The 24,465-nt window shown below is 42.2% G+C and overlaps 1 protein-coding gene across 2 annotated transcripts in view; it reads left to right on the top strand.

Moving 5' to 3' along the window:
* Window positions 1–24,465, top strand: part of FARP2 (FERM, RhoGEF and pleckstrin domain protein 2) — a 156,500-nt gene that overhangs the window by 14,887 nt on the left and 117,148 nt on the right. For both annotated transcript variants that reach the window (XM_011929543.1, XM_011929542.1), the window contains exon 2: window positions 2,102–2,310. In XM_011929543.1, coding sequence (XP_011784933.1) covers window positions 2,128–2,310 — 183 coding nt within the window. In that variant the 5' untranslated portion in view covers window positions 2,102–2,127. The remainder of the gene's footprint in view (window positions 1–2,101; window positions 2,311–24,465) is intronic.

The raw sequence follows: 24,465 nt of genomic DNA, 5'->3' as shown, positions 1-24,465 counted from the left end.
CTTGTCATTTTGTTCATACTGACATTTTGCTTGTCCCAGAGGATTTAGCTCTTCATTTTTTGCTTTCTTGTTTGATAAATTGGACGTGTGCATAAGCTCAGAAGGTTGTCTTTGTGGGTAAGGTTTAAGTGTACAGTAGGAGATGCTTGGCAGTAAGTCACTGAGAGCCTATTTGAAATTAAGAGATAAAAAGGTTCTTTTCTAGGTGTGGTGGCTCTCGCCTGTAATCCCAGCACTTTGGGAGGCTGAGGTGGGAGGATCACTTGAGGCCAGGAGTTCACAACCAGCCTTGCCAACATGGTGAAACCCCATCTCTACTAAAAATACAAAAAATTAGCTGGGTATGATGACTCACGCCTGTGGTGCCAGCTACTCCAGAGGCTGAGGTGGGAGAATTGCTTGAGCCCTGGAGGTGGAGGTTGCAGTGAACCAAGATGGCACCACTGCACTTTAGCCTGGGCAATAGAGCAAGACTCTGTCTCCAAAAAAAGTGGGGAGTTCTTGATTTGCTTGTCTTGATGACAAAACAAGCATGAAAAAGAGGAAAAGGCCGGGCGACTCGGAGCAATTAAGTTGGCATGCAAGGGGACTGGACTAGAAATGGAGTGAGATTAACTCTTTAAAAGGTTACGGATTAGTGGAAGACTCTGAGAGTGATTGGGTGAGATAAAATAATGGGTGCAGTGCTGCATTCTTTGTTGATTAAACACCCAGCATTTGTATCTCACCTCCACCAGTTTTGCTGTATTTTTTGCCGTACTATGTTTTATTGTATTAAATATGTAAAAATTGATTTTTAAACATAAATAAGACATTTCACAAGGGAAGTTGCCATAAATAATAGATAATTAATAAACATAATTAAATAACAAGCTAGTATTATTAATTCTAGCTGATACTTAATACTAAGTATTTAGTAGTTAATACTAAGCTAATCTTCGTTAAAAACAATGAAGATGCATTTTACTATCTTTGTGTGTCCTATACCATCATGTTGCAGACTTCAAATATACACAATAAAATCTGTTTTAAAAAATATATACCCAATTTGAATGGAAAAATAAAATCTACAGTGCATTAAACAAATAATGACGAGAATAGCCCTGTTAGACTTAATAGCTTGCAAGCAGAGACCTTCCCCTTGGCACAAAAGGAGAGTTGAAGAGGACATGAGCTCTTCCCTGAGCCAGGTGTTTGACCTGCTTGGGCCCTCATTGTCATCTGTTAAGTGGGCTGTGGATAGTGATGAGGGGGTTATTGTGAGGATGGGGGTTATTGTGAGAATGGGCAGGAGCTGGGAAGGGTCTGACCAAGGGCAGGTGCCTCCTGCTACCAGGCATGTAGTCCTTGTTACCCTTATCCAGACTGTCATTCAGTGCCATACATGAAATTACTTCCCAGACTACCAGTGGCACCCGCTCTACCCTGGCAAGACATGTTAGAAAAATCGAGGAGTACAAGGCTGGCAAAGACAAACCTGGCTGTTTTCATCTCCTTTATTGGCATTTTTCCTCAGCTGGGGTAGTCTTCTACTCCACATAAAGTCAGCAGAGGGGAAGAACAGTTGCTCGAATGCCTCAGATCTTGCTGTGCACTGCCTGACACGCATTAGTGCTATGCTTTGTGGAGCTCGTTTACATTTGGTAGAAATGGCACCATCTAGTACTTAAAAAGGATCATCACCACAATAACTGTTTTGGGTGGTGGAGAGAGGTGTGCTAAGGGAGTGGACAGCCTAGGGTTGGTGTGGCAGCCCTGGGCTCTCTTGCCTCTGCTAGGTGGGTGGTGGTGATGTCACTCGTTCGTGAGGTCTAACAGGTTAAATGAGTTAATGGGTATGACTGGCTCATAGAGCATTCAGAAATATTGTTATTGAGGGTGGTGCTTGTTGTTTTATGCTCCACCTATGAGTGCCTGAGTAGAAAATAATCTTTTGTAACGCTTTCTTTTGAAGTGATTAAGACTTACAGAAGTTGCAGAAATAATACAGAGGATTCCCATGTCTCCAATAATTCTATTTTTACCTTGTTTTAATACCTAAATAATGTGATAATTCCTTCATGTGTGTGTGTGTGTGTGTGTGTGTGTTTTTTCATTTTAGTGTTTTCTTCACTCAGATGGTGAAGAATGGGAGAGATAGAAGGAACATACAGAGTCCTGCAGACTGCAGGGACACGCTTGGGTGCCCAGACCCCTGTGGGAGTTAGCACCCTTGAGCCTGGGCAGACTCTGTTGCCCAGAATGCAAGAGAAGCACCTGCACCTCAGAGTAAAGCTGCTGGACAACACCGTGGAAATATTTGACATTGAGGTAAGAAGCATGATTTTTGGAGGCATATTTCGTTATATCTTCTAACGGTCAAATTATATACCAAGTTCTATTTTGCTGGTTAGACTTTGCATATTAAGTTGACCAAAAGTGACTTTGGTAACACATGAGAAAATCCTTAGAAACGGTAAATCTGAATTTCTCCTTTTATTTGGAAAGTAATATTGTCGTATCTTTTGTTTAAAATTGTAGTATAGTTTGGTCTTTCTACTCTTCTTTCGTGAGAGGCTGGCTAAGAGATTGCTGGAAGGTGCAGACTGGAGCCAGATGGTACACCCAGACCTTCCCAGCTTAGCCACCTGGTCTCAGTGAGGCCCAGGCCACCTGGATGAGGGGATGCCACTTAGCCTCCATGTGTGTCAGCTTCCTATTCTGAAACATGGGGACAATTATAATCCCTGTTTCCCAGAGCTGCTGGTGTGAGGATTGAGCAGACACCACACACACAGCCTGTCACGCAAGAAGTGTTGTATGGTGTTAACATATAACTTATTTTTCTAAGTCAATGATAATACAATTTTTATTTTGAAAATTCCCTTATAGAAGATTGCACTGGTAATATTAGCTAGAACAGTTAAATATACTAAGAATATATGCATATATCAATATTTAAGTAACACTATTTTTTAGGTCCATGTGATGTATTAGAAAACTTTTTTTTGTTTTTCTACATGTTATTAGCATGAAAGTTCTTTTTATTTATTCTATTCATTTTTTTTTTTTTTTTTTTTGAGAGGGAGTTTCGCTCTGTCGCCCAGGCTGGAGTGCAGTAGCCGGATCTCAGCTCACTGCAAGGTCCGCCTCCTGGGTTTACGCCATTCTCCTGCCTCAGCCTCCCGAGTAGCTGGGACTACAGGCGCCCGCCGCCTCGCCCGGCTAGTTTTTTGTATTTTTTAGTAGAGACGGGGTTTCACCGTGTTAGCCAGGATGGTCTCGATCTCCTGACCTCGTGATCCGCCCGTCTCGGCCTCCCAAAGTGCTGGGATTACAGGCTTGAGCCACCGTGCCCGACCTATTCTATTCATTTTTTACTCTTTTTTTTTCTTTTTTTGAGAAAGGGTCTTGTTCTGTCACCCAGGCTGGAATGCAGTGGCGCGATCATGGCTCACTGCAGCCTGGACCTCCTGGGCTCAAGCGATCCGCCCTCCTCAACCCCTGGAGTAGCTGGGATTACAAGCATGCACCACCACGCCTGTCTAATTTTTGTATTTTTAGTAGAAACAGGGTTTGCCATGTTGCCCAGGCTGGCCTCAATCTCCTGGGCTCAAGAGATCCTCCCGCTTCAGCCTCCCAAGTGCTAGGATTGTAGGTGTAAGCCACCGTGCCCAGCCAAAAGGTCTTTTTAAAATTATTTATTTTCATATGTAATACACAAATGCATTCTCTTTTTTTCTAATTTTTTCTGGCTTTCAAGTAACAGCTTTAGAAGCTTTTCTTGCTCTTCATGGCACAAAACTAAGGACAAGAGAATGAATTTAAACTCTAGCAGGAGGTTTATTTACACTTGGGAATTTCTTTTGAGGAGTCAAGATGCTACACAGAAAGTAAAACTATTATTGAGCTGTGGACCTTATTGCAGAATGCATTGCATAGGTTGGGAAGGAGGGAAGAGGGAACACAGAGGAGAGGTGCTTGGTGGGTGGGGCAGTGAAGCTCTGAGCAAGGTGGTCTCTGGCCTTCAGTGTTATTTTAAGGCAAGTGTGGAGGGTGTGAGAACTCAGGGGACCCGGATACTTTTCTGAAGCTCTTATCTGAGGAGGAAATGAAAGATAATTTCATCAGGACCATGGTAACTGAAACCGGTAGGACCTGTCTGTCCAACTTCCCACGTCACTTCTGGTGCAGGAAAGGAGGTCTGAAGCTGCGCAACCTTTGAACCCTGAAGAGTAGCAGTTGGCTGCACTTTCACTAGCTCTTGGATGACTTTCCTGTAGGAAACAGGTTAAAGTCTGGAAACTTAATTGGGCTCCCAAATCTTTTTCAATCAAGTGTTTGGAGGAATTTCCACTATGTAGCCATCCTCCAATAAACACGTTTACCGTAGTCTAGGCTTATAACAGGTGCAAAATTTAAGAGAAAAAAAAGTAAAAGAAAAATAATTGTACTAATAGGTTTACTTTTAGAGTGTCTCTTTTTTTTTTTTTCTTTTTTTTTTGTTCTGCCTACTGGACTTTATCAACTAAAACTAGGACCCAGAAGAAAAAAGCACACATTTGTTGTTGAGCTGTAAATAAGATGTAAATTCTTCTCTGAGAAATTCACCTTTACTGAGTATGAGTCATTTTATACCTAAGGAAATCAGAGATGCCATTTTGTGAAAGTTTTGCAATATTTAGAGCTTGTCAGTTTTAATAAATTGAGATTATTGTTTCAGTTAAATATAACTGTCATATTTGGTATTTGATATATCTGGCAGAGTTACCAGAAATTAAAGAACTTTTATTTGAAGAAAAAGAAAATGGTCTTGCATATTCTGAATATCCTGTGTTAGATGGGGAACTTTTTTTTTTGTTAAGAGACAGGATCTTGCTGTGTTCCCCAGGCCAGCCTCTAACTCTTAGACTCAAGTGATCCTCCTGCCTCAGCCTCCCAAGTAGCTAGGACTACAGATGTGAGCCACTGTGCCAGCTTGGGGTATTTTTTACATTGTGTTGCCTGCTGATACACATTTTTAGGGAGAGCTAAAATTCAATATATTATAAGTTGGTTGTATTCTGCTTCCAAGTACCCTGTCCTCCACAACTGCATCAGTTAGCTTTGTTAAGTAACAAACCATCCCAAATGTGGAGCTTAAATCACAGGTCTGTGCGTTGGTTTGGAGGCTCTAGTAGGCTGACTCAGAGGGTTGGGCAGTCTGGGATTGCCTTACCCACACATTTGGCACCCTGGTTGGAACCTCACATGCAGAATCTCATTTTCCCTCCAGCCCACTTGGCCTCATTTTTGTGGTCACAGAAATGTTCTCAGTCCAGAAGTGCGCACTGCAGTGTCCCTGGGCTCTTGGCTTGGAATTTGTCCATTGTCACTTCTGCCACGTTTTATTAATCAAAGCAGGCTACCAGACTAGCTCTGTTTCGAGGGGTGGAGAAGTAGAGGCACCTTGGTGGGAGAGCGGCCAGGAATCGGTGAGCATTTTTTGTGATCTACCCTGACAAGTATTGCCACTATACCAGGATACAGCCTCTGGAAGTGCAATTGTCTGTGCCACTCTAAGGTTTGGTGTCAATGGGCTGGTAAGTGGGGCCTGCCCTGAGTGGGCAGAGTCCCCTCCTGGGGAAGTCCCCCCTGCGTAGCCCCACAGAGGCAGGCTTGTCCCACGCCCTCTTCCTTGTTGTTGGATCAAGGCTGGTTGTCTGACCCAAGCTCACCATCACTGTCTTGCTGTCATTTGTTCACTTGTCTCGTTCGTATTCTGTCTCTCTGCCTCTTGCCTTTACATTGGAACCAAGAGACATACTGTGGTCAGGTGGTTTTTGCTGTTGGACCTGTAGGCTGAGGCAGACACTCGGCCACCGGGTGTCGGGTGCACTAAGCAGTGAGACCCCTGGCTGAGCAGGTCTGTCTTGGTGAAGACACCACATCCTGGTGCCTGCTTGCTGTCTCGCTGCTCCTGAAATGCAAATTCTGGGAAGGAAAGGCTGTGTTATATCTACTTCTGCTCCTTTGGTGTTTGGAACAGGGCCTTGCTGAGTAAACATGTGTTAAATGAATGAAAGCAAAAGTTAGATTTGGTTAACAGACTTTAAGAATGTTTTGAATTTTTCCCTCTGTTGCAGTGTTTTCTAACCTCAGGGATTCAATTTTGTTTTGTTTTGGGGTTTTCTGGCCGTATGCACCTATCTTATTTGTCTGTTTACTGCATTATCTTTTCACTTAAGTCTTAAGCAGCGGTGTTCTTCCAGGGAGATGTGCTGATGCTAAACTTGAAAGGCACAAGCTGCTTCTGTGTTCACATGGCCAGAAAACACTGGCATCGTGTGGTGCTGTGCAGATTCCCCAAGTTGATGCTGGAAGTTCACATTTCAGGAACCTTTTTAACACAGGGGAAGTTCAGTGCCCATGGCTGTCTGTCCATGTATAATCTGTGGTGAGTGGTTTTATGTATGTCTGCAACAAATAAGCCCTGGCTGTCTTCCTTATGTTTTCTTCAGAAAGTTGAGCTCTATAAGTCTCGAGTTCTATTTATATCTCCCATCTCCCAGAGTGTACAAATGAAAATTGGTTTTCTATCAAGGCAGACTGCCACAAGAATGACAAATGATTCTAGAGCAAAAACTGCTGACAGAGAAGCTAGTGGAGGTGATTGAGCACAGGGTTGTATTTTGTTCCTGTTCTTTCCTTCTAGATCTAGAAATGCATGCGTGTTTATTCTTGCAGCACTTTCCCCTAGATCTAGAAACACATGCTTGTTTTTTCTTGCAGCTCGTTCTTTCTAGATCTAGAAATACATGCATATTTATTCTCGCGATGCTTTCTCTCTACATCTAGAAATGCATGCTTGTTTATTGTTGCCACCAATAAGTCAAGATGGTTTGAAGCTAGAAGCTGTTCAGTATGTAATAGTGTTGGTGGATAAAATGGAGCTGAAATGTTTTAACAGCTTTATAGAGATGTAATTCACATACCATACAGTTTACCCATTTAAAGTGTAAAATTCATTGGTATTTAATATTCATAGAAATGTACAACTATCACCACAGTCAATTTTAGACCATTTTAATCACCCCACATCTTTTACCTGTCACCTCCTCAATCTCCATCTCCCTTCCTCTCAGCTCTGAGCAAACAGTAACCTACTTTCTATCCCTATCGATTTCCTTGTTCTGGACATTTCATATGAATAGGATCATATACTATGTAGTCTTGTATGACTGGCTTTTTTCACTTAGTATATGTTTTGAAGGTTCATCCATGTTGTAACATGTAGCAGTACTTCATTCTTTTTCATGGCTGAATAATATTTCATTGTATGGACATACCACATTTTATCTGTTCCTCAGTTGATGGACATTTGGATTGTTTCCATCTTTTGGCTATTATGAATAATTCTGCTGTAAACATTCATGTACAAGTTTTTGTGTGGATGTATTTTTTCATTTTTGAGAGGATAAAGTTGTCTCGGTATCTTAGCGGGAGTGGGTGGGTCTAGGACCCTTGAGGATACCAATATCCATAGATGTTCAAATTCCTTATATAAAAAATGGTATAGTATTTGCATATACACATCTTCTGGTGTACTTTATTTTATTTAATTAATTTATTTATTTATTTTGAGATGGAGTCTTACTCTGTCACCCAGCTGGAGTGCAGTGGCGTGATCTCAGCTGACTACAACCTCTGTCTACTGGGTTCAAGTGATTCTCCTGCCTCAGCCTCCCAAGTAGCTGGGATTACAGGTGCCTGCCACTACACCCAGCTAATTTTTTGTATTTTTAGTAAAGACAGGGTTTCACCACGTTGGCCAGGCTGGTCTCGAACTCCTGACCTCAGGTGATCCACCCACCTTAGCCTCCCATAGTGCTGGGATTACAGGCGTGAGCCACTGCCTCCGGCCATCTGGTGTACTTTAACTCATTTCTAGATTACTTATAATACCTCATACAATGGAAACACTATGTGAATACTTGTTTTACTGTATTGACTTTTTTTTTTTCTATTATCTCTCATTGTACTATTACTTTTTATCATTTTGGTCGGGTTGTTTTTAGCAGTTTTGATCATCAGTTGGTTAATCAAATCTGTGGATGCCAAACCTGTGGATGCAGAGGACTGACAGAGTACCTAGAAGTAGAATTGCTGGGTCACGTGAGAACTCTAGGTCTAATCATTAGAGGAACTGCGAGACTGTTTTCCAAAGTAGCTGTGCCATTTTACATTCCTGCCAGCAATGTTATGTGTTCCAATTTCTCCGCATATTTGCCAACACTTAACTATTTTCTGACTTTTTTATTCTAGCCATCCTAGTAGGTGTATAGTAGTATCTCATTGTGGTTTGAGATGATATTTTTATTTTTATTTTTGAAGCAGAATTTCGCTCTGTCACTCAGGCTGGAGTGCAATGGTGTGATTTCAGCCCACTGCAACCTCTGCCTCTGGCTCAAGTGATTCTCCTGCCTCAGCCTCCTGAGTAGTTGGGATTACAGGTGCCCACCACCATGCCCGGCTGATTTTTTTTCGTATTTTTAGTAGAGACGGAGTTTCATCATGTTGGCCAGGCTGATTTTGAACTCTTGACCTTAAGTGATCCACTCCACTCGGCCTCCCAAAATGCTGGGATTACAGGTATGAGCTGCTGCACCTGGCTTATCTTTTTTTTTTTTTTTTTTTTTTTTGAGACAGGGTCTCGCTCTGTCACCCAGACTGGCGTGCAGTGGCATAGTCAAAACTCACTGCAGCCTCGACCTCCCCACGCTCAGGTGATCCTCCTGCCTCAGCCTCCCGATTAGCTGGGACTACAGGTGTGCACCACCATGCGGGCTAATTTGTTAAATTTTTGTAGAGATGGGGTCTCCCCACATTGCCCAGGTTGTCTCAAACTCTCGGTCTCTAGCAGTCCTCCTGCCTCAGCCTCCCAAAGTGCTGAGATTATAGGTGTGAGCTACCACACCTAGCCAGAAGCCAACTTGTAAACTGATTTTTGATCAAGAGAGAAATCTGTATGATGTATTTAGGGCGGAGGCCTATTTGTGGATATTGACTTCAATTATGTTTTATTTTAAGCACTTTTGACATTTATTAATGGGATATTTAGCTAATCAAAGGTCAGTGACTAGTTTTTTTGTCTAGTAAAGTCTTGATTTGCTTTTATGATTAAACAAATTCTGTGATTTTGAACATAGAAATCTGGCCTTAGCTCTAAAGAATCTTGTTTTTGAGTCATAAATTGTTTTAAAACCATCTGAAAATTGTATGTCAGCTTGCCTTGTCTTGTGTGCTAAGTCATAGGGTAGAAATAGTTTCAGCTTCAGACCACGCCAGGTATGAAAAATGTCTAACTCCATTGCTGGATGCAGTGGAAGGAGAGTTGAGGTGCATAATTGAGACCCCATTCTAGAAAGTCTTCCCAGGCTCTTTAGAGGGTAAGATGTCTAGAACAATTATACTCTCATTAATTCATAATTAACTCTCAGGTTTAAGAGTTAATGCGATTTAAAGGTTTTCTATTATCTGAAAGTTAGTATTATGGAGAAGAGATATGTAATGATTAAAAGAACAGCCTGGGATACAGTTTAGGGGCGTGAGGCCTCGCCCCAGCAACAAATGTCCTTTGCCTTTGCTGACAAGTGGGGATTGCGTCTAATGAGCACGAGGGTTTTATTTATTATTGTTCATCTACTTTCTCATGTTCCCCTTTTCTTTAACATATTCACAGTTTTTAGGATGGACTTTCTTTTTCTTTTCTTCTTTAGAATTGCAGAGGCTTTAGGTTAAATATGTGACAAGTAGGAAGACAAATTCTCAGTCACGAAGTTCCATGCTAGAAGATTTTAACTTGCTATTCCAGTAAAAACTTAATGTTTTCATTCTGGCAGGAAGAAATAGTCAAAATTCCAGAAAGTATTATAGCCAGATGTTTGTCATTGCTCCCACACGAACATCCTAAATATGGCAAATAAACTGCCTTAGAACTTATTTTGGTCTGACCTCAGAAGAAAAAGTAACTCAGCTTCTGAAATTTGGGGATAATAGAGGTTTTATACAAAAGCTCTTATGTGTTTCTGGGATACCAAGCTATTATGTGACTCTACCCTAGCTTTTAAAACCTGTTATTTTGTCTTGGAAAGTTGATCTATTCCTTTGACCCTGATGCTCAAGAATGTGGTAGGGTGGTGCATGGCAGAGACGTGGACACTTTTATTCTTACTTACCCAGTGGTGATGTTGGCACTCCCAGAGCCAGCTTCCCCACCAAGCCCTAACACACATACACAAGCAAGGTTGATAAGTCACAGTGTCTGTTAGAATACACAGCAAGGGCGACTGATGAAGAAGTTAGGCCAGCAAATGGAAAAGAATAGGGAAATGTCATCCTGTTGATCCCTGTACCAGTGAAGACGCCATGACAGTGGTTGTATAGCAGAGAATAACCAAGTTACTTCAGGATCTCAGCAGAGGCTTGTGGGAGTGAAGCTTGCTGACTGGTCACTGGACTTGCACACCATTTCTTGAGCACCTGAGAGTTCTAGCACCTGATGTGGTTGATCGCATTTCAGGCGACACAAGCAGTGGCTGACCCATGTGAGCTGCGAGCCCCAACTCAGAAGCCCTTTTTTCTACTCGCACCCGTGTAACTCCCCCATTTTTGATCAGGAAAGAATTTGATTCTGTTGTTATTTGATTTGTGGGAGGCTGGAAAAACTGAGTTTGTACAGGTTGAGTATCCCTTATCTAACATGCTTAGGACCAGAAGAGTTTGAATTTTTTTCAGATTTTGGAATATTTGCATTATGCTTATTAGTCAAGCATCCGGAATCTGAAAATCCAAAACCTGAATTGTTCCATGAGCATTTCCTTTGAACATCATGTTGGCACTAAAATTTTTTGAATTTTGAAGCATTTCAGATTTCAGCTTATTATATTAGGGATGCTCAACCCATACTATATTTTACTCAACTGCCCCTGAATTGCCACTACCCTTTAGTTCTTCGCATCCTCCCCTGAAACTTCAAATGCCTGCATTCTTGGCCCAACTCCCTGCAAAGAGGCCAGAACCAGGAGGAGGAGAGGGTGGGTAGTGTGTGTTGAACATGCCCTGCCTCCACTGAGCAGGCTCTTCTGGGCCTTCATGACCGGTGTGCCTATCCTCACTCTGTAGCTGGCTTCCACCTGGGGCAGGTTAGGACCAGGTTTTAAATCTCAACCCTTAACCCCCTGATGGAGTGTGGACATGAGCCTCTTCCAGGGCTGGAGATTAGGAGAAGGGATTCTTTGAAGCAGTTTGGTCAGGTGCCCTACCTGGACCTGTGGCCAGAGGATGGGATGCCATGGGTGTCCATCTGCTCCTGCTGAGGCTGTGTAGATTGCAGGTCAGGGCAGTCCCCAGAGGACAGAAGGGCCCACAGTTCTCCTCTAGACCTTCCCTCAGCTGCCCAGCACACACCTTCTGGTCACGTCGTACTTTCAGAAATCCCTGACATTGTTGGCCTGTTCTGCTTGGCCACACTGAAATGGCTGGCTCCGGGTCATTCTGCTACTTCCCACATATCCTAGAATTGACTCTTGTTCCTGTTGGTGAGCATTGTGTTTGTTCCCAGCGTTTGGATGTGACCAGCTGTGTAGCTCTGTGCATTCTCATGGGTGTCAGCACGTGCATGTGTGTGAATCAGCCCTCACTAGATGCTGTGAGATTGCTCTGGAAAGTGGTCATGCCATCTTACATTCCGTTCCCCAACACGGGCCCATCCTAGGGGATTGCCTCATGCCCCTGGTGTTCTGCCAGTCCCTTTGTTCTCTGTGTCCCTTTCCCCATTCTGGAAACCCCACTCTGCGGTGGGCGCTGTACCTGGCCTGTTGTGGGCTGTGAGTAGCGGCGCTCCTGGCCTCTTCCGATTGCCACCACCAGCCACTTTGTCCTGGGGTGCCACTCCCCTCTGGTGCCCAAAACCTTTCAAATTCAGCTGTACCCCGGCCTGCTGCTGGTTGTTGTGTTGTTGAGAAATTCCTCAAGGTGCTCTAGGCAGGATTGAGGACCACTGACTTTGAGAAGAGTTCACAGGCTCTGAGGTGTGGACTTCCCCCCTGAGCTCCTATCAGCCTGCCCCATCCGTCAGGCACCTTTTGCTGATGCCATTTGTTTCTCACCCTCATTTCTTCCCCTGTTCTTCCTTGAACAAAACAGACCTCGGAGCCCTCTCTTCCACAGCTAGAAGGTAGAGTGCTTTTCAAGGTTCTGTTGTCGCTTCACTTCTAGGGAGCATTTTTCAGTCATATCAGCCTCATGTAAAGAAGCTAATTCTACAGTATCATTCATTTTTAGGTATAGAAAGTAATCATGAATCTCCAGAGAGCTGATGATAGAATCCTAGTGATCTCTCTTCTTTCAAAGAGTGCATTCTGCTTTTTTACCTTAAAGAGTGTTACATGTATATTTTTCAAGTTATATGATTATTTCACAAATTATATGTTCACAGTGGTTTAACACTTGCACTGCAGCACCTCAGCTTTCCGGGGATGAAGCTGTCCCTGGTGAGGCCCCCCAAGTCCTTTCCTGCATGTTGAGCAAAAAGGCCCATTGGGTTACCTGCTGCAGCTGGAAGACCAATCAACGCATCTCTCAGGATTCCTCTTGCTGCTTTTTTTTAGAGGGAATTCATCCAAAATGTAATTCAGTTTTCATTATACAGTTGATACTTGTTCACTGCAGAAAAACAGAAACTCACAGTGGCCCACAGCCAAGGATAACTACCCAGAGAGAACAACCATTCACGTTTTTCTGAATACCCTTCTGGCCTTTTATATATTCACCTATATTAAACAAAACTGGGACTAAACTATATGCATTTTTGTAGTCTTTGTAGTCTTTTCAAAAAAAATTCAAAAACATTATATTCTGAACTTTTTTTTATATGATCTTTTAAAAAGTTTTTAATGGCTATATAGTTTTCTATTTTCAGTTTCTCTATACAGAATCTTTTTTTTTTTTTTTGAGGCAGGGTTTCATTCTGTTGCCCAGGCTGGAGTGCAGTGGCGCAATCATAGCTCACTTCAGCCTGGACCTCCTGGGCTCAAGCCATCTACCAGCCTCAGCCTCCCAAAGTGCTAGGATTACAGGTGTGAGCCACTGCACCCAGCCTATACAGAATTTTTATATGCATTTTTGATTGTCTCCTTGGGGTAAACGTATAGACATGGAGGTTCTTCATCAAAGTGTATGTACAGTTTTGAGGTCTTTGATACGTATTGTGAAATTACATTCCGGAAACAACAGAAGAACCTCGTGCCCCTACCAGTGGTATATGCAGGTGTTCATTTCTCTCACCTTTATGAACATTTCATATTATAATTTTTAGTAACATCTCCTGTTTAATAGACAAATTAGGATTTTTAGACACATTTTCATCAAACTTGTCTGTTTTATTTTTTGTTTTGTGCAATTTTTGGTGTTTTGGGTCTACATCATGTTTGAAGTTTAAAAATAACTTAAGAGTTGGGAAGATATTTAATACATTGTATCGGAAATAAAATAAAAGAAATAAGAATCAGGGAGTGCTGGAGACTTCACAGAAAGTGACTAATTATGGTGAAGGAAAGGATAGAAAAATGACAGAAAGCCACGTAGACGGGATGTGGGTTTGGGCTGTGCTCACCCCAACAGCCTCAGGCCAGCACATGCTCAGCAGGTATTTGCTGGGCCTCGGTGTGCACCAGCCTCTGCTGTCGGGGCTGGGAGTGCCAAAGTGAATATGGCGGACAGGAGCTCTGCCTCCTCGCACTTCTTCGGCAGTGGGGAGCTCAACGGTAGACTAGGTACAGTGCGAAGTGCTTAGTGCCCGGGAGAGACATAAAGCACGGAGGGAGCAGGAGACATGGGGCTATGCTCAGATGGGATCCGCATCCCACACTCCCACACACCTGTTCCTGTGGTGGGAGGGGCCGGCATGGATCTCTGTTCTTGAGAACAGTGTTCAGGTGGATGGAATAGCACATGCAGGTGCCATTAGGTGACCCCCATCTGGCATGTTTGGGGATTAGCAAGAGACCATGTGGTGGGAGTGGAGCAGATGGCATCCAGGAGGGCTTCTGCTCACATGGCGGGAAATGGAATTCCACCCAGGACGTCATGACTTGGTCCAGAACCAGGCCAGGCCAAGAGGGGAGCCTTTGGGTGACATTTGCAGTGACCCAGGACATGGCTTGGGTAGAGGGAGCAAGGGAGGTAGTGAGAACCAGTTGCATCCTGGAGAGATTTTGAAGGTGGAGCCTGCAGAATTTGCTGGTGCTGATGTGGAGGATCAGAAACCCAGGAGCCAACATGGTGCAGGGACTGGGCCTGAGCTCCCATGTTCTGCACTAGGGTGCCTGTCGGAAGAGCTGCTTTGGTTTGGGGCCGTGTGGAGTTTAAGAGGCTCATTAGGCATCTGAGTAGAGGGTTCTCAGGCACTGGGCTTGGTGGGAAAAATTATTGTTGCTATGCCCTCAAGGAATGTGAGCTCTTTTCAGTGCACCGGGTGCAAGGGGGCCATTGCTGTGACCTTCCAGAAGGTGCTAACATTGCCCTTCTGTGAAGCCACCACTGTTATCGCACTAGGTCACAGTGAATGCCAAGTGTCAGAATATCTCTGACAAATACCCAAGTGTCAGAATATCTTTGACACGTGGCATTCACCGTGACCTAGTGGAAGCCTTTGGGTGACATTGCAGTCACCCAAAGACAGCTTTTCTAAACCGTCATCAGTCTTCAACTTCTGGGCTTTTATTCTTAGAGAAATTTAGACTGGTCATTAAAGAGAAACATAAAAAGTGTCTGTTGGCGCTTCCAAACTGTTGTTACTGGAGCGCTCTGAATGTTCTATGCACATGAGTGATGCTTTGCATGTACAGTTTTGCACTTTATATAGCAACTTCTTTTTGCCACAGTGGCAGAGGGGATCCCAGTCCTACTTAAGGCTTTTTCTGGTTTCTAGGAAAGTCAGAAAGATATTCTTTCCTCCTTGATCCACAATCTTAAACACTTGCCTGGAACTAATCAACTTCTCAAAAGCTAGTGGTGAGAATCAGTTGGATCCTGGAGATGTAACTGATAAGTTCATGGATTAATCTAAAATATGTTTCTCTGAAATAAATCTAATATTCCTGATTATGAAAAATGCATTCCTTCTTAATCTTTTTTAGATATTCATGATGTTTTCTCATAATTACACTTTGTAGATTTGTTTGGTTCTTGCTAATATGCATCCTTATGCTTTTTGCATGTATTGATATTTGAAACTGGTAAAGTCAGATCTTTGTAGCAGAAGAAAAGCCTCTTTTTTATTAAAGCAATTTTCAATTAAGACAACTCAAACATGGCTTAAAGGCTCTAGACATTACTATCCTAGGGAAAATGTTGGAACCTACATGCTAAAAATACACCGTGAGCTCTTTTAAAGTAAACATGTTAAATCAAGTTTATTCAGTCTTATATTGTTTGCTTTTGGCTTTAATTTACATCAATTTTAAATTTCTTAAAAACATATAAAGTAATAGAAACGTCCTAAATTTAATTATGAATATTAATTGTATTAAATGAAATTATAAATCATACATAAGTCCTAACATCATGTAAATTTGGACTTGTTAGTATATCAGCATAAACAAAAACAACCATCTTGCAAGTCTTTCATCAGCTCTTAGTAAAACACAGGGTTTCATAATGAATCTTCCAATTTTACTTATTTAGAGGAATCAAATTTGGAGAAAACTGAGAACACTAGAGGAGGGCAAACTTGTTTTGGAAATGGTTGCTATAAAGTAAGTTATAAAAACTAAAACTCTTATTGCTGTTAATTTTCCTCAGTTAAGAAATTGATGCTGCTTTTTAAATCATGCAAGTCAAGTAGTTTATAAAATAATAGTATTTTGTTGTATATTGTACATTTTCTACCTTAGAAAATTTTTTAATATATTTCTTAAATTATAAAATTTATACATCCAACAAAAAATTCAGTCAATATAAATGAATAGGATGGGTACAGTGGCTCACACCTATAATCCCAGCACTTTTGGAGGCCAAGGCAAGTGGATCATTTGAGCTCACGAGCTCGAGACAAGCCTGGGCAACATAGCGAAACTGTCTCTACTGAAAATACAAAAATTAGCCAGGCGTGGTGGCTCACGCCTGTAGTCCCAGCTACTCAGGAGGCTAAGGTGGGAAGATCACCTGAGCCCTGGAGGTGGAGGTTGCAGTGAGCCGTGATTGCACCACTGCACTCCAGCCTGGGTGACAGAGCCAGACCTTGTCTCAAAAAAAGAGGAAAAAAATTTAAATTACCTATTTGCCCATACCCAGAACTAACGTCTTCAACATTTACGTCATATCATCCATTTAACTTTTCTAGACATTTTTGGCACTTGTTTATGCAGTTTTATATACACACACCCCATCTGTTTCACTACTTGTCCTTTTGATTACTTAAGTACTGAGAAGAATTAGCTTCCCATGTGAATGTGCTTATATATATTTCTCCCTTTGCCTCCTGTAATTTTTATTTTATGAATGTCAACACTATGGTTATTTGTCCAAAGATATACATAACTGTTAGATCTTAATGGGCATAATGTTACTGAGCAAAGGGGCTGGCTGCCTGACACGCATATGGTACCATCTTGTTTTCATTTGTTTTTTTTAGAGATAGGGTCTTGCTCTGTCACCCAGGCTGGAGTGCAGTAGCATGATCATAGCTCACTGCATCCTTGAACTCCAAGACTCAAGTGATCCGCCCATTTCAGCCTTCCAAGTAGCTGGGACTACAGATGTGCCCCACCACACCCAGCCAATTAAAAAAATTTTTTTTTTTAAATTTTGGAGATGGGGTTCCGCTGTTGTTGCTCAGGCTGGCTTCAAACTCCTGGCCCCAAGTGACCCTCCGGCCTGATTCTCTTGATTAGCTGGGATTACAGGCGCGAGTCATTGCACCCCGCTCAGCACTGGGTTTTGAGAAAAGAAAAGCTTTATTGCCAGTCAACCAACAAGGAGACAGGAGGCCGGCTCAGATCTGTCTCCCCATTCTGTCCTTAAGACAGTATATTTAAGGGAGAGATTTTGGGGGAAGCATTTAAAGGTTGGTTAGTGATTGTTGAAGGGAAAGGGGAGGTTTGGAAAATCCCCTGGGCATGTGCAGCTATCTCTTCATGCTTCTTCATCCGTTGCATGTACAAATTCAGGGGGTAATATGAAACGTGGTAGAAATTCCAGCTGTGATGTCAGCAAGCTCCTTCCGTGCAGGCTCCAGTTGGCCACCTTGGTTCCCACCAGTTTCAGCCGGGTTTGTTATCTTACAAGCAGAGGGAGTTTCAGCAAGTTGCTGTTTTTCTTATCTGCCATCCTGTAAGTTCAAGCATTTCTGTTAGTCACTGGTTTCTTTAACCGTTTGGGACATGGTTTCAGTAACACTTTTTCCTCTAATAAGTGTTCTTTTATTGTCTCACTTGTGTCTTTTTGACCTAAGTTCAACCTTGTATTCAACCATATAACCAAGGTCTCCTTGCTTTTTTGTTTGTTTGTTTGTTTGGAATATGCTTGGGATACCCATGTCATTCTTTTATTTTCAGCCTTTCTGAATCATTTGTTGTAAATGTGTTTCTTACATACAACCTAATGTCTAATATTGAGTGTTCGCCACATTCTAGTTGCTCTTCTAAAAAATACCTTGTATGCATTATTTTATTCGGTCCTATTAGCACTATTATTCTCTTTTATACTTGGGAAAACAGAGGTACAGAGATTTTTTTTGAAAAACTTACCCAGTACTAGAGGTTCCAGCCAGAGCAAATTAGGAAAAAAGAAAAGGAGGGAGGAAAAAAGAAAGGAAGAGAGGGAGGCCATCCATATTGGAAAGGAAGTAAAAACTATTTACAGATGATATTAGCTTGTATATAGAAAATTTTAAGATGCTTGCTTTTTTAAAAAAAAAAGCTATTAGAACTAATAAACAATTTCAGGAAGGTTGCAGGATACAAGATTAATATACAAAGATCAGTTGTATTTCTATGCACTAGCAGTGAACAATTCCAAAATAAAATTAAGAAATTTGTTTTATTTACAGTAGCATTAAAAATAATAAAATACTTTGGATTCAGTTTAACAAAAGAACCTTAAAACTTGTACACAGAAAATCATAAAAGTATTGAAAAAATCAAAGATCATCTAAATAAGTTGAAAGACAATCAATGTTCATGGATCAGAAAACTTAGTATTGTTAAGATGGCAATACTCTCAAACTGCTCTACAGATTCAATGTGATTTCCATCAAAATCCCAACTAGCTTTTTAGTAGAAATTGACATCGGATCTTACAATGTATATAGAAATGGGAGGGATAGCCAAAAACCTAAAATACACAAAAACAATCTCACAAAAGAAGAAAGTTGGAGAACTCACACTTTTCCATAGCAAAACTTGCTGTAAAGCTGCAGTAATCAAGACAATGTGGTATGGCATAAGGATAGACTTATAGATCAGTGCAATAGACTTGAGAGTCCACAAATAAGCCTTTAAATTTATGGTTAATTAATATTTTCAAAAAGAATGTCAAGACAGTTCAATGGGAGAGCTAATAGTCTTCAACAGGTGGTGCCTAGACAAGTGGATATCCACATGCAAAGAATGAATTTGGACTCCTACTTCACACCATACTCAAAAACTAATTTAAAATGGATCATTAATGTAAATGTCAGAGTTGAGACTATAAAACTCTTAGAAGAAAACCTAGGAGTAGATATGACACCAAATTCCAAAGTGATAAAAGAACAAATAAATTGGTCTTCATTAAAATAAAAAACATTTGTGCTACAAACGATGCTATCAAGAAAGTAAAAATAATGAGAGAAAATATTTGCAAAAGATATTCACAAAAGATGAGGAACTTACATCTAGAATATGTTTTTTAAAATAACTCTTACAGCCTGGGCAACATAGCAAGAGCCTGTCACTGAAAAAAAAAAAAAAAAAGAAATTAGCCAAGTGTGGTGGCACATGCCTAGAGTCCTAGTTACTTGGGAGGATTGCTTGAGCCTAGGAGATCGAGGCTGCAGTAAGCCATGACCACGCCACTGCACTCCGGCCTGGGCAACAGAGCGAGATCCTGCCTCAAACAATGACTCTGATGCCGTGGACTAGGTGTCTGTGTTCTCCCAGAAGCTTATATTGAAGCCTCGCCCCCGGTGTGACAGTGTTGGAGATCGGACCTTTGGGGTGATTAGGTCATGCGGGTGGAACCCTCCTAAGTGTGCGTTAGTGCTCTTACAAGAATTGACATGAGGCAGGGTGAGGTGGCTCATGCCTATAATCCCAGCATTTTGGGAGGCCAAGGTGGGCAGATCACTTGAGGTCAAGAGTTAGAAACCAGCCTGGCCAACATGGTCAAGCCTCATCTCTACTAAAAATACAAAAATCAGCTGGGCGTTGTGGTGGGTAATTCCAGCTACTTGGGAGGCTGAGGCAGGAGAATTGCTTGAACCTGGGAGGCGGAGGTTGCAGTGAGCCAAGTGTGCCACTGCACTCCAGCCTGGATGACAGAGCAAGACTTCGTCTCAAAAAAACAATCAAACAAACAAAAATTCTTTGGACTTAAAAAGAAAAAAAGAAGAGGAGACATGAGGGAATTTTCTTCCTCTTTCTCTGCTCTACTCCACTTGTGAATACAAGAAAATGGCCGTCTGTTAACCAAGCCTTATACATCACCAGAAACTTGATCGACTACCAGCTTGAGCGCAGACTTCCAGTCTCCAGAACTGTGAGAAATAAATGTTTGTTGTTGAAACTACCCAGTCTCTGGGGTATTTATTATAGCAAGCTGAATCAACTAAGACATCTTACAACTCTGTAAGAGAACCCAATTTAAAATCTTATTCAGAGCTACACAGGAGCGCAAGAATTCTCACCCAGGTGATCCACTTTCTTTGAATAGCTGTTGTCTTTCCTTCTCTTTCTGGAGCTCTGATATTGTAGTTTTGCGCTCTTGTATTATAGAGGCAGTTGTATCATCTATTTCTGTCCTCTTTTATCTTGAATGCCTTTGAATATTTGTAGTGCTGATTCTATTTTGATCACCCATCTTTGAAGCAGACAAGTTATTCACAGGTTGGCTATTTTAAGGAGGTTCTCTTGGGGATTGGCTGGTCATAGACTAGTTGAAAGGTAAAGTTCATGGCATGACTCGAGGTTGGTGTGTGGGTTTGGATGTGACGTGCTTGAGATTTCTTCTTTAGTCTGTCACCTCTGCTCTTCCAGCCAAACTTGGCCACACTTGGACCCTGCTACCCAAGTCTTTTCCCACCCTTGCTCTTACAAGCAGGGGACTTAAGTTTGGCACCTCAGTGTGCCCTTCACCTTTGATAAGTGTTCTTGGGGCTTCTGCTGAAGTTGGCCCCGTGGCATCGTGCTTGTGCCCCCCCCACAGATGCCCACAGCCCTTGCTCTGTCCCTATTGCTAGTGGTGCTCCTCCCCGCAGTTTTGTGATGCAGGATTTGAGAGTTCCTAGTTTTGCTGAAAGTAGAGTTTCTTATTTACCTTTTTGATTTGGAATGAGTCCAGCAAATGACTAAGGAAATGACAGCTGACACTGCCGTCTTCAGGACAGGAGTCACCAGGTATCTTCTGGACTATCACACCCAGATTCTGCTACAGCCCCCTCTCCTAGGTTCCTCATGGACACATTAGTGATTCCTAAATTTGGATTTTCTTTCAACAGTTTTATCTCTAGAAGAAGGCATCTGTTTATTTTTCCACCATTGATTCCAGTTCAAGTCTTGTCCATCTGTTGTTTTGTCCTCCTGTTGAGGTTTGGTTTCTGAGTCATCTTTATAATATCCCCTTTTCATTATTTAGTTGGATTCTTTTTCCAGTCTCCTCTCATTTTATGAATACCTTTACCTCTAGCACTGACCTTTGTGAGGATCTTATTTTTTTCTTTATTTTTAATTTTTTCTCATTTTTGTCAATTTTTATACAAAGCCAGTAGTTGTACATAGGATCTTATTTTTTGAGATTATGTTTTCTTTGGTACACCATGTTTACTCATGCTTTGGTGGCTAATTTCTCTGCTTTGCAGGCAGGTCTCTGTGGTTCAAGTTTGGTTTAAACGTCTAACCATTCTTAGTGTCTGTGTATTTTTGCAAATGAGGTTCAGATTGAGCAATGATGGACTTGTTGGCCTTTTTTAAAGGCTGCTATTTGATTTCCCAGGCAGGCTTCCCTTCTGAAAATGACAGCCACCTGGCCACAGGGCCGTGGGAGTGAGCTGCGTCCTGGCCATAGTGAGTGGGTGGGGATGCTGACAGACACGTTTCCTTTTTGTGAGTTTTCACAAGTACACACAAGTAAGGACAGGCAAGCTACTGGAACCATTTTGGTTGATGAAGAAGAAAGAAAGGAATTGCTTAGAGCCTGCTGTGAGAGATCTTACTGCTGAACTAAGCTACTCTTCTGCTTTACTTTTTCCCAGATGCTAAGTGAAAGACAATAAAGAAGAAAATAATTATATGTTGTGTACCCAACTCCTAAAATAAGCCAGTTAGTAGCAGGTTGCTTCTTTGGCTGCTGGTGTTCAGCGTACACTGTCTGCAAGTGTGTTGGGAAAATGGGGTTGTGTAGTGAAATGGGGTCTCCTTCACCTTGGGGTGTGTCCTTGATGTGCCCGTGCTCACATGAAAGACTTTAATAGACATGAAACACTAATGGGCGAGTGTTCTACATCACCTCCTTTTGTGCTCAGATGGCAATCCCCTCCACATTTCCACTGGTTTCTCTGTGAGGAAGCTCACTGCGGATTCTGTATTCTCGGGCCCACCTTCCCCCACTTCTGAGAGCACTAGAAGGCACAATTTTCTTCTCCTGATGAATTTGGGAATTCAGGTAGGCAGCTAGCAGAATAGATGCCAAGTGAACCTCCATTTAATGATGATTCTTCCAGCTTCCAAGCTCATCTGGTTGTGCGGAGCTTCTGCTACCACTGCATTGCAGCAGTTAGGAGGGCCACTGTGGATCTGGCTTTTTTCCTCCCCACTCTTGGGGAAGAGCCCTTTTTCCCAAGCTCAAGATGTTAAAGCTGTATAGTCATTTTCCGGAGAGTACCATTGAATCGTTCAAGGCCCAGTCAGGAGACAGAAACTGTACCAGTAATTTGAACAGGGAAATTTAGTAGAATAATGATTAACCAGCAACAGAGGATTCACTGCTAAGACAGGAGGGAGACACTAAAGAATATAGGACCAGGAGATGTGGTGAGCAGCTGCCACCCCAGGGCTGAGGGAAGGAATATCCAAAGAAGCAGCAAACTTGAAAGAGGCCTTCTCCTGCGAGGCTGAGGTGCAGACCCATTGGATGGTGAAGTTCATTAAGGTGTCATAGGAACCGGCTGGCAGGGAGGACACTGCCCACCAGTGGGACTGGAGTGCCAGTGAAACTCACAGGATGGTGTGAGACGCTGGCTGTCCTGCACACAGCTAGCAAGAAAGCCAAAAGCCCTGGAAATGGGGAGAGAAGGCCCTTGTTGTTGTTGTATCTCCCCAGAGCCCTCTACTGTCAAAGCCAGATGGTGTTGAAGGAATGTCTATAGGGTCCCGCTCCAGTGTCACAAAGCAGGGTAAAGAAGGTGGGTTTGGAATGGAAAGGCAATAAATAAGTAACTGAGTCACCAGTATTAACAGGTTCAAATTGGGGGATTTCATGTTGTACTGTTTCCTTGAGTAGTTTAAGAGAAGCGATTGTAGAAGAGCTAGGGTATGAATGAATCCAATGATAAATAAACTCATTTTTTGCCCACATCTTAAGGTAGAGATGATTTATCTGCCAGTTGGTCTCTTTAGGCTAGAAAGATGAAGTGCCTGGGGATTCATTTGTCCCTCTATGATACAGCACCCTTCCCTTAGAAACAGAAGTAGTCTGGGCGTGGTGGCTCATACTTGTAATCGCAGCACTTTGGGAGGCTGAGGTGGATGGATTACCTGAGGTTAGGAGTTCGAGGCCAGCCCAACCAACACAGTGAAGCCCTATCTCTACTAAAAATCCAAAAACTATTATCTGGGCCTGGTGGGGTGCGCCTGTAATCCCAACTACTCAAGAAGCTGAGGCAGGAGAATCACTTGAACCCAGGAGGCAGAGGTTGCAGTGAGCTGAGATGGCACCACTGCATTGGGCAATAGAGCGAGACTCCATCTCAAAAAAGAAACAGAAGTAGCAGTTAACATCTTCATGCTGTCAGATTTAGCACTACTCCTTATGGTTCGTAGCTGGGACTACAGGCACCTGCCACCACACCCGGCTGATTTTTGTATTTTTAGTAGAGACGGGGTTTCACCTTGTTGGTAAGGCTGGTCTCGAACTCCTGACCTCAGGTGATCCGCCCACCTCGGCCTCCCAAAGCGCTGGGATGAAAGACGTGAGCCACCACGCCCAGCCTTCTTATGGTTCTTAGTGCAGTTTGGAGTACAAGTTTGGTGTACAGTATTTTAGGAATATGTGAGAACCCAAGATTTGAAAATGTGCCAAAATGAGAGTGAAATGCCTGTCAAAAATGTTGGTGACCTTTCAAAGAATGTAGCTACAGTTTCCTTTTGAGCTCTCAAGATTATTTTCATTGTACAGTATAATATTATAAAAGGAAATTTGGGATTGATCTAATTATTAGACAATAAAAATCTTAAGTAATGAAACTTCCAGTACAGATATGAATTATGTAACAGGAGTGGCCATCTAGATAGATAGAGGAGTTATAATTTGGCAAATGAACTGTAAATGAGTATTTGAAACAAGTTAAAGGACAAAATCAAGCTGTTTCAAGAAGAATTTTCCCACAGAGCTTAAGACAAAGAATAAAGAAGTACTTTGTTAGCCAGGCCTTTGTCACCCATTTTCATCTAGACAAAATCTTTAATAGTTTTGTAAATGTAAATTTTTAACAATATTCTTTATACCTAAGCCTGGAAAAGGACTTTAACACCGTGACCAACTAGAAAACTGGAAACAGTGAACAAAAAGTTTTGCTTTTTAACTTGTATTTTTTATACTGTGTTCTTAATACTGTTTCTCCTCCAGCCTAGTATTTGAAACACAGTTCTGATTTGAGTTGCTGTTGAGTTCAGCAGGAAACACGATGTGATGGCGATGGTGGGATTTTCTTCCATTTTGAGCATCTGGATGATGCCAGTGCTCTAAGTGTCTGTGAGGCCCTTCCAACCTAGTGCAGGGAGAGTCTTGTTTCATCTGATCATTTGGTACTTTGAGAACATGCGGTGATTATTGTAGTCCACCTGATAGTGAATTTCTGTATTTTTAGGACCAGAAGGTATGTTTTAAGTTGAGAAGATTTGAAAGGATAAAAATGGACATGTGGGCTTGGCGCGTTGGCTCACGCCTGTAATCCCAGCACTTTGGGAGGCCGAGGCGGGCGGATCACAAGGTCAGGAGATTGAGACCATCCTGGCTAACACGGTGAAACCC

This window comes from Colobus angolensis, unplaced genomic scaffold, assembly GCF_000951035.1.
Source record: "Colobus angolensis palliatus isolate OR3802 unplaced genomic scaffold, Cang.pa_1.0 Scaffold82, whole genome shotgun sequence".
Classification (NCBI taxonomy): Eukaryota; Metazoa; Chordata; class Mammalia; order Primates; family Cercopithecidae; genus Colobus; species Colobus angolensis.
The sequence above is the reverse complement of the archived record's forward strand: the minus strand, read 5'-3'. Positions and strand labels throughout refer to the sequence as shown.